Below are 11,374 nucleotides of genomic sequence, written 5' to 3'. Positions count from 1 at the left end.
GTCGCTTCAGCGGTAATTTTCGTTGAGCGGTACTTACAGCTCTTCTTTTATGTACTTTTTCTTCCTTTTCTGACTCCAACTTATGGCTACTTCACTTCTTCCATTCAATTCGTCTTAAAACCTGCAAAAACAAGGAAAACCAAGCATAAAACCCATCCAACTCTCTTATTTCCAAAACATAAGCAAAAGCATGATTATTAGCTAGTTTCTAAGTCATAAAGGTTCTCTTTAAGGTCAAAATTAAGTCTAAAAATAACAGTTTTCAACTGTTATCACCAAGCCTTCCAGGTGACGCTCAAGCTTCGTGCTGCTGGCGCTCAAGCGTCCCAAAAGGGGCGCCCGGGCGGTGAGCGGCACTCTTCTGCGCTGAACCCTCCTAAAAGGGCGCCCAAGCTTCGAGCATCCCTCCCTTCTGGTGCTTTTCCAGGCCTTTCTGAGATCCATCTCCTTAGCACGTCATCCCTGCTTTGCATATTATTTCATTTTATATCAAAACAAGGAGAATTAGTCATAAAATCATTGAATTCAACCTCAACTCTCTTATTCGCAAAACTTAACATAAAAACATGATTCCAAGCAAGTTTCTAAGCAGAAAAGGGTGGATTTAGTATCAAAATTATATCACAAATAACGGTATTTTCAACCGTTATCAACATCCTCCTCCATCTCCATGATAACAAAATCCACAAGAAACGGAAATTTGTCTACCTTCACAATCACATCTTCAGCTACCCCATAAGGATATTTCAAAGATCTATCTGCTAATTGAAGAGTCATCCGAGTAGGCTTGAGTTGCAAACCTTCAATCTTTTCAAACATGGAGAGTGGCATGAGATTGATACTGGCTCCCAAATTAATTAGAGCTTTTCCAACAGAGATATTCCTTATAGTGCAAGGAAGAGTGAAGCTTCTTGGATCTTTCAACTTGGGGGGTAGAAGCTTTTGTATGATAGCACTGCAATTTCCTTGAACTTCAATGGTTTCCTCTTCAATGTACTTCCTTTTCTTAGTGAGGAGTTCCTTCAGAAATTTAGCATATGAGGGCATTTGTTGCAGAGCTTCGGAGAAAGGTATGTTAATCTCCAATTTCTTGAAAATCTCCATGAAACGCTCAAATTGTTTTTTTTTTCTTTCCTAGAATAATTCTTTGGGTAAGGAAGGAGTTTTTCATGCAAATCTTTCTTTTTTCGCTCATCCTCTTCGTCTTTTTTTTTCTTTTCTTCCCTCTCTTTCTCTTTTTCTTTTCTCTCACTCTCTTCTTTTTCTTTCTTTTTTTCATCTTTTTATTTTTCACTCTCTCTCTTTTTCTTTTCTCTCTATTTTTCTCTAATCTACAATTCTGCCACTTCTAGTAACAACAGCTTTGCACTCCTCTCTAGGGTTTACTTTCATATTACCCCCAAAATGCTCCAGCTTCTGAATTATGTGACCGAGATGCCTCTCTATCCTTCTGAATGCTACTTCAGTACTTTTATGATGAGAATCAGATGTTAGCAGTTGAAGTGTGTCATCCATCTTAGCCATTCTTTCTGATAGAGAGGGTTGTTGCTGCCATTGTTGTTGTCCGGCAGCTTGTCCATATTGACTTGGTCCCATATTTGAGTGAGGTTTCCACCAGTGGTTGACATTACCTTGTCTGAATTGCATCTTGTAAGCAATTAACACAAAACCCTAGAAAACTTTGTTAGCACAAAAACAAAGAAAAACGACACTAAACACAAATTAAAATTACGACAAAAATTAAAAACAAAAACAAATTCAAAGTTAATCATGAATCACAAAATAGAATAGTTTAAACCATTAACAACATTTTTGATCCCCGACAATGACGCCAAAAACTTGTTGATGAATTGGCAAGTGTATCGAATTGAACAAGTAATATAAAATGGTAGGACCAAGTATCGTATCCCAAAGGACTCTCGGCACTAGACAGTCGTGTGATAATTCGATTAATTAAGACTTCAAGAAAACGAGATTATTGGTTTCAGATGCAAAGACAAAAAATTAAATATGAATACAATTTGATCAATAGCAAAATAACATAGTGATGAACGAATGTTGTTTAATATGAGATGAATATGTTGTTGGGGTTGTATTTCACCAAGTTTCCTCTCATGTATGTAAGAATTCTTCTTTATGCAAAAATGTTGTTAACAAGTTTTTGGCGTCATTGTCGAGGACTCGTGGTTTAAACTATACTTTTTTGTGATTCTTAACCGATTAGACTTTATCTTTAATTTTATCTTTTTTTTTATTTTTTTTTATATTTTATTTTTTATCTTTTTATCTTTAATTTTTATTTTATCTTTTCTATCTGTTAGTGCTAATTAGGTGCTCTAGTATTTTGTTCTCTAGTGTATGCATGGTACAATTCAGACTAGCAGCACAAAAGTCTCTTAACCTCTTCTTGCAGGTATGGACAACAGTAGAAGAAAAAGGAGAAACAGGACGTCTGATGGACAAATTTATGAACACCAAATTATGATGTCACAAACTTGTTTTCAATCGGCAAGTATGACCGAATCGTTCAAGTAATAAACTTGGTTAGACCAAGTATCGTTCTTCCCAAAGGACTCACGGCCTAGTTTAGTTATGTGGTTTCTTGATTTACTAAGACTTACAAACGAAATATTTGAGGTTTAAAATGCAAGACAGAAAATAAACATGTATGCATGAATTTTGATCAATGGCAAAAATCAAAAGGTAAACACTTTCAATGAAATATAGATATGAATATGTTGTTGGGGGTCAATTTCATCTTATCCACTCTCATATATTTTCGGAATTCAACATTCAAATCATCATTGTTAATGCCACTCTCTAATGTACCTTTCCAGAAGGCTTCTCCCTAATCACGAGTTCATACAATTCCTAGCATTCCTAATGATCAGTTCATAAGTGCAGGAGCTTAACGACAACCAATATCATATTGGGAGAAATTCCCCGGATCTAGACTTCCCCGTACGTGCCCGTATCGACAAAACCAATAATCATGCATCGAATGAGTTAAACAATGCAAGCATTAAGCAAAGAGGAAAAACCCTAACTAATGATGAAAGAAAGCATAAGTCTTAATTAAAAGATGTAAAAACAGATTCCATATATGAGAGTTTCACAAGATTACATTGATTCCCCAACAAACATACAGAGTTTAGTTCACCATATTCATGGTGAACCTAGATGAATTACAATGAAAGAATGAAAGAATAAACCCTAAAAAGGTGAAGAGGAAGCCTCAGCATCCAAAATCCTCCTTCAAAGGGGTGGAAGAGAGAGTGTTTGCTTCGTTCCTGCCAGAGATGCCTAACCCTAGGAAACCCTACAGCTTATATCTCATTCGTAAATTACAAAAAGTCAAATCCAAGCCCATTAAAGTGCCGCTCAGCGGTAAAATACCGCTCAGCGGTGAGTGCGTGACTTGTTTTCTCCCCTCAGCGGCCATTTTGCCACTCAGCGGACCTCCCGCAAGCTCCTGAGTGCCGCTCAGCGGTAAACTGCCGCTGAGCGGTGACTTCGGCTTCTTCTTTTGCACTTTTTATTGTCTTTTCTGATTTCATCTCTCTCCTTCTTCACTTCTTTCACCAAATTCACCTTAAACCTGCACAAAAACACTGAAATCAAGCATAAACCTGTCCAGCTCTCTTATTTCTAAAAATATGAAGAAAAGCATGATTTCAAGCTAGTTTCTAAGTGTAAAGGTTGCTTTTAGTGTCAATTTTAATCATGAAAATAACAGTTTTTCAACTGTTATCAACGTCTAGAGAACTTTTCCCTTCTCCTAAGACTCTTTTACAACCTTCACCTCAAAGATCTGACCAGGAAATAGAAAATATGGCTGAAGATCAGAATGGTAGACGTACCCTGGCAGATTATGCAATAGTTATTGGACCTCATCATTTTAATAGCATTTCAAGGCCAAGGGTTAATGCTACAAATATGGAGATGAAGCCTGCTTTGATTCAACTAGTGAAGAGCAACCAATTCAATGGATTATCACATGAAAATCCATATGAGAATATGACCACATTCAATGAAATATGCAATATTGTGAAGATCAATGACGTGCCAGATGAAGCTATTAAACTTAGCTTGTTCCCTTTTTCTTTGGGAGGCAATGTGATAACAGTTGAAAAACTGTTATTTTCATGATTAAAATTGACACTAAAAGCAACCTTTACACTTAGAAACTAGCTTGAAATCATGCTTTTCTTTATATTTTTGGAAATAAGAGAGCTGGACAGGTTTATGCTTGATTTCAGTGTTTTTGTGCAGGTTTTAAGGTGAATTTGGTGAAAGAAGTGAAGAAGGAGAGAGATGAAATCAGAAAAGACAATAAAAAGTGCAAAAGGAGAAGCCGAAGTCACCGCTCAGCGGCAGTTTACCGCTGAGCGGCACTCAGGAGCTTGCGGGAGGTCCGCTGAGGGGCAAAATGGCCGCTGAGGGGAGAAAACAAGTCACGCACTCACCGCTGAGCGGTATTTTACCGCTGAGCGGTACTCTGGAAGTCACGGGAGATCCGCTGAGGGGCAAAATGGCCGCTGAGGGGAGAAAACAAGTCACGCAATCACCACTGAGCGGCACTTTAATGGGCTAGGACTTGACTTTTTGTAATTTACGAATGATACATAAGCTTTAGGGTTTCCTAGGGTTAGGTATCTCTAGCTGGAACGAGGCAAACACTCTCTCTACAACCCCTTTGAAGGAGGATCTTGGATGCTGAGGCTTCCGCTTCACCTTTTTAGGGTTTATTCTTTCATTCTTTCATTGTAATTCATCTAGGTTCACCATGAATATGGTGAACTAACCTCTTTATGTTTGTTGGGGAATCAATGTAGTCTTGTGAAACTCTCATATATGGAATCTGTTTTTACATCTTTTAATTAAGACTTATGCTTTCTTTCATCATTAGTTAGGGTTTTTCCTCTTTGTTTAATGCTTGCATGGTTTAACTCATTCGATGCATGATTATTGGTTTTGTCGATACGGGAACGTACGGGGAAGTCTAGATCCGGGGAATTTCTCCCAATTTTATATTGGTTGTCGTTAAGCTCCTGTACTTATGAACTGATCATTAGGAATGCTAGGAATTGTATGAACTCGTGATTAGGTGATAACAGTTGAAAAACTGTTATTTTCATGCTTAAAGTTGATACTAAAAGCAACCTTTAGACTTAGAAACTAGCTTGAAATCATGCCTTTTGTTTATATTTTCAGAAATAAGAGAGCTGGACAGGTTTATGCTTGATTTAAGTGTTCTTGTGCAGGTTTTGAGGTGAATTTGGTGAAAGAAGTGAAGAATAAGAGAGAGGACATTCGAAAAGACAAGAAAGAGTGCAAAAAGGAGAAGTCGAAGGCACCGCTCAGCGGCAAACTACCGCTGAGCGGCACTCAAGAGGTGACGTTGGAACCGCTGAGGGGCAAAATGGCCGCTGAGGGGAAGAAAGAAGACGCGCAATCACCGCTGAGCGGTAAATACCGCTGAGCGGCACTTTTTGGGCTTGGACTTTTGTAATCTTTTGTAACTCTAGATTAGTATATAAGGGCTTGCACGTCCTATAGTTAGGCATCTTTGGCAGAAACGAGGCAAACACTCTCTCTTTCACCCCTTTGAAGGAGGATCTTGGATGCTCAGGCTACCTCTTCACCTTTATTGGGTTTATTCTTTCATACTTTCATTGTAATTCATCTAGGTTCACCATGAATATGGTGAACTAAACCTTGTATGTTTGTTGGGGAATCAAAGTAATCTCTTGAAGCTCTCATATATGGATTTGTTGAATACATCTTTGAATTAAGACATATGCTTTCTTTCATCATTAGTTAGGGTTTTTCCTCTTTGCTCAATGCTTGCATTGTTTAACTCATTCTAATGCATGATTATTGGTTTTGTTGATACGGACACGTACGGGGAAATCTAGATCCGGGGAATTTCTCCCAATATTATACTGACAATATTATATTGGTTGCCTTTAAGCTCCTGCACTCATGAACTAATCATTAGGAATGCTAGGAATTGTATGAACTATTTGATTAGGGAGAAGCCATCTAGAATGGTACATTAGAGAGTGGCATTAACAATGATGATTTGAATGTTGAATTCCTAAAATGTATGAGAGTGGATGAGATGAAATTGACCCCCAACAACATATTCATTCATATAATTTCTTGAAAGTGTTTATCTTGTGTCTTTGCCATTGATCAATTCATGCATACATGTTTACTTTTCGTCTTGCATAATTAAATCCAAATATTTCGTTTGTAAGTCTTAGCTAATCAACAAATCACATAACTAAACTAGGCCGTGAGTCCTTTGGGAGAACGATACTTGGTCTTGCCAAGTTTATTACTTGAAACGATTCGGTCATACTTGCCGATTGTGAAACAAGTTTGTGACATCATATTTTGGTGCTTACAAATTTGTCCATCATTAGGGAGAAGCCTTCTGGAAAGGTACATTAGAGAGTGGCATTAACAATGGTGATTTGATCGTTGAATTCCTAAAATATATGAGAGTGGATAAGATGAAATTGAACCCCAACAACATATCCATACATAAATTTCATTGAAAGTGTTTATCTTTTGCTTTTTGCCATTGATCACAATTCATGCATACATGTTTATTTTCTGTCTTGCATTTTAAACCTCAATTAATTCGTTTGTAAGTCTTAGTTAATTAAGAAATCACATAACTAAACTAGGTCGTGAGTCCTTTGGGAAGAACGATACTTGGTCTTACCAAGTTTTATTACTTGAACGATTCGGTCATACTTGCCGATTGAAAACAAGTTTGTGACATCATAATTTGGTGTTCATAAATTTGTCCATCAAGTTTTTGGCGCCGTTGCCGGGGACTCGTGGTTTAACTGGTTAATTTGTGTGATTATTAATTATCTTTGACTTATTTTTTTATTTTATTTTTAAATTTCGAATTTTTATTTTATTTTATTTTTTCTGTTTTCTGTCTTTATTTTCTGAATCTTATATTTTCTTTTATATCTTTTTGTGCTAACCAAATCTTCTAGGGTTTTGTGTTCTTGTGTATGCAGGAGGCAATTCGAACTAGGAGCAAGAAAACAACAGAACCGTTGCTTGAAGGATTAGAAGACAGTAGACGGAGGAGAAGAATCAGAACATCTAGAGAACTTTTCCCTCCTCCGGAAACTTTGTTGCAACCATCACCACAAGGTTCTGACAATAGCACAGAAAATATGGAGAATAATCATATCAGAAGAACTCTTGCTGATTACACCAATGTAGCTGGACCTCAACATTTTAACAGCATAGCTAGACCTAGAGTCAATGCAGCCAATATGGAGGTCAAACCAGCATTGATCCAACTGGTGAAGAGTAATCAATTCAATGGGTTATCTCATGAAAGCCCATATGAGCACCTTACTACATTTAATGAAATTTGCAACACAGTGAAAATCAATGGGGTGCCAGACGAAGCAATCAAACTTAGTTTGTTTCCTTTCTCATTGGGAGGCAATGCTAAGATTTGGTTGAACTCTTTTCCAGAAGGAAGTTTCACAGAGTGGGAAGCAGTGGTAACAAAGTTTTTGAACAAGTACTTTCCACAATCAAAGGTGACAAAAGGCAAGCAAGAGATATCTTCATTTAAGCAGGGCATGGAAGAATCACTGGGGCATGCATGGGATAGATACAAAAGTCTGCTAAGAAAAACACCCATGCATGGCTTTGAAGAACAGGAAGTAGTCTTAACTTTCCTTGGAGGGCTTGGTTCACAAACCAAGATGATGCTTGATGCCTCAGCAGGAGGCAATATTAAATGGAAAACTCCAGAGGAAGCTATAGAAATTATTGACAACATGGCTGCTAGTGATAATGAGCTCAACAGCGAAAGAGGAGTTCCTATGCAACAAAAAGGGGTTCTCCAATTACAGACACATGATGCCTTGCTAGCTCAAAATAAAATTCTAACTCAACAGCTGGAGACTCTGACTAAAACTCTTGCACAATTACCTAAAGAGTTGAAAACTGCTGCACAGGTGCAATCTCAGTTGTGCGAATTATGTGGAGGTGATCATATCAATGATCAATGTGCTTTTCCAGTGGAGGCCTTGGAGGATGTTAATTTCATGGCTAATCAATTTCCATACCGTCAAGGGAATTACAATCAAGGGTGGAAACCACATTCAAGCATTGGTCAAGGACAAACTGGGCAAGCAAATCAATACAATAAGCAGCAGCAACCAACCTTTTGGCAACAATTATCTATGCTTAATGAAAAATCAACAAGGTTGGAAGAAACTCTTCAGCAATTCATACAGAAAACCGAATCTTCTCAAAAGAGCACTGAAGCTGCTATAAAGAATTTGGAGATTCAAATGGGTCAGATTACCAAGCAATTGGAAGAAAGGCCAAATAGAAATTTTGGGGCTAATACTGAGGTTAACCCTAGAGAAGAGTGCAAAGTGGTAAAGAGTGTGAATGAAGAGATAATTGAGTTAGAAGAAGGAGAAACAGAAGAAAGAAGAGAAATAGAGAGCAAAAACAATTTTCCGTTTCCAATAAATCAAGAGAAACAAATGGATTTCACAGAATTATTCAGAATTGTGGATAATAAAGCACCTTGGGAACAGATTTTACAGAAAATTGCAGTTTACACAAAATCTGATGAAGAAATTTCTACAAAGAAGAGACGTAGAGATGATGAGGCAAAAGAGTGTATAACTGTTAAGAAAGAGTCATTCCCTCCTAAAGCGTCAGATCCAGGTAGTTTTTCTATCCCTTGTACTATAGGGAAGAAAAAGGTAAAGAAAGCTCTCCTTGATTTAGGTTCAAGTGTTAACTTGATACCTTATTCTTTACTGGAGCAAATCGGCAATGTTAAAATGAAACATGCAAAGATTAAAATAGTAATGGCCGATGGATCTTCAAAGGAGCCATGTGGGATTGTAGAGGACATTATAGTTTGTGTTGGCAAACTTCAGTTCTTGGCAGACTTTGTGGTGATGAAGATGGAGACTGAGAAGATACCTATCATACTTGGAAGACCGTTTATGAAAACGGCCAGGGCTATCATAGATGTAAATGAAGGTATAGTGGTGCTCCAGGATAGAGAGGAGAGAGTGGTGGTAGATGTTTTCAAAGATGAGATGCAAGCAAAGGAGGAAGAAGCTAGTTATAAAGCTGCATTTCGAGATGCACCCATGACTAGCCGTAAAGATGAAAATCTTGAGGTTTCAGGTAACCATTGTTTGTTGTTTCAGGTACCCAAGGTAGAAGAGATTGGAAGAGGAGAAGAAATTCCTAGAGACTGGAAGAAAAGAAGAATCCAACTTGGCACACCTGTTAGAATCAAGAACAAGTTGTGGGTTGTGAAGGGCTTTAAAGAGAAGGAGATGATAGAGATAGAGTCTCCATGTTCTAGAAGAACCAAAACAGTTCAAAGGAAACAGCTGAGGAGTTGGTGGAATAACAACATCAATTACAAAGAAGATGGAACTTGAACTTTATTGGGTCAAGCTAATGACATTAAAAGAGCGCTTGCTGGGAGGCAACCCAGTGAATTTAAAAACTTTTGATTTGGTTTTGTAATTTTTTTTTTTTATTTGTGAACATTATTTCTGTATTTATTTTGTTGGATATAGCATCTACTGAAGGATGCTAGGTGGTTAAGTATCTACTGAAGGATACAATGGCAGTAACACCTACTGATGGGTGTTGGTGGATTTTGGGTCAGGCTCGTGACGTTAAACAAGCGCTACCTAGGAGGCAACCCAGTTGATTGAATATTTCTGTTTGTTTGTTTTAGTTAGGGTTTGCATAAGCATTTTTGAACATTGAATTGCAGGGAGCCAGTGAGGGGCATGTCTAGGAGGCACGTAGGTTAAGAAAAGAAGGAGAAGAGCACTTCACGAAAGTGCCGCTGAGCGGTACTTTACCGCTGAGCGGTACTCTCGCAGAATAGGGTTTTAGTTCCCCTTAGCGGGGCCCGAGCCCATTAGGGTATTTTTAAACCCAAAGCTGCGCATTCTCTCACACTTTCAGACTTTTCTTTGCACAAACACTCCCACATACCTTCTCCAAGGTTTTCCACATCTTTTCACTCTTCCCTCTTAAGAAAATTTCTCTTCCACTCACTTTTTCACTAGTGTGCCATCAAAGTTTGGGGTTGGGAGAGAGCATTCTAGCTTGGAAGCATTCTCATTGCATCTAGTATCTCCACCCAAGTAAGTAAAATGCATTTTGTTCATTCTAGGGTTTTTGATTTTGAATATGATTGTCAAAGCATGAAGATTTAGGGGTTTTGATTTCTTTGCATGATTTGATGATATATTTGATGTTTGAACCGATTAAACTGCATGATTATGAACCGGAAAACTGAAAATTGCATTTGGGTGGAGTTAGGAAAGCTTTAAAACAGGTTTTTCAAAAATCTGCAGAGTTACCGCTGAGGGGTAAACTGCCGCTGAGCGGCACTCTGCCAGATTTGATTTTTTTTGGTTTTGTGTGATCTGGAATGTGGTACTGGTGGCGCTGAGGGGAAATTCTAGCCCTCAGCGGTGGTTTAGCTTCGAAAGGAGTTGTGTTCTGTGTTTTACTAATGATTAACATCATGTTCTGTGGTTTGGTTTTGTGTTTTGAATGTAGGAATGGCATCCTCATCCGGAAAAAGATTGAAAACCATGGCAAACAAGAGAAAGGAAAAGGAACCAGAGCAACCCCATTCTAGCAGGTTCCTCTCTAGGAAACATGAGAAGCACTTTAAAGTGGTTCAGGACAGGAGACTTCTGATGGAGAGAAAGGTTGGAATGATACCTAACTTTGCTCCTCAATTTGGAGAGCAAGTGTTAGGGAATGATTGGGGAAAGCTAGCCACTTATCCTGCACCTGCCAATATAGCTGTGGTTAAGGAATTTTACACCAATGCAAAGAAGATTGGTGATTATCCAGCTGAGAATTATTTGGGCTATGTCAGAGGCCATGCTATCAGGTATGATCCTGATTCAATTAATAACTTTCTGGACACTGTATGGGCTGGTGAGCAGTGCCAGTTTGCTCTTTGCATGGAGGAAGGTGCTGATTATGAGGATGTGGAGAGAGTACTGTGTATACCTGGAGGACACTTCCAAAGGAATAGATCTGGCTCAGTGGTTAACATTAGGAGGACGGATTTGACTCCTCTTGCAAAGTATTGGATGGCGTTTTCTCATGCCAACATTCAGCCATGTTCACATGTGTCAGATATTAATCTCAGCAGGGCATTTTTCATTTATTGTGCTATCAGAAATTTGAATGTTAATATTGGGCAGGTTATAGTTGATGAGATTAGTGTGTGCGCTAACACTTCAAACAACAAAGCACCACTAGGACATCCTTCTTTGATCACGCACCTTTGCAAGATAGC

At 38.3% G+C, this 11,374-nt stretch overlaps 1 protein-coding gene across 1 annotated transcript; it reads right to left on the bottom strand.

Annotated features, from left to right (window-relative positions):
• Nucleotides 1–639: 639 nt before the first annotated feature.
• On the bottom strand, nt 640–1,104 carry LOC148198350 (uncharacterized). The gene has a single exon (XM_088115771.1). The coding sequence runs from the start codon at nt 1,102–1,104 to the stop codon at nt 640–642; it is 465 nt and encodes a 154-aa protein (XP_087971897.1).
• Between the last annotated feature and the right edge of the window lie 10,270 nt (nt 1,105–11,374).

Source organism: Vigna umbellata, chromosome 5 (assembly GCF_029865625.1).
Source record: "Vigna umbellata cultivar VRB3 chromosome 5, Vumbellata_1.0, whole genome shotgun sequence".
Taxonomy (NCBI): Eukaryota; Viridiplantae; Streptophyta; class Magnoliopsida; order Fabales; family Fabaceae; genus Vigna; species Vigna umbellata.
Note: the sequence above shows the minus strand (reverse complement) of the source record. Positions and strands in the feature narration are given on the sequence as shown.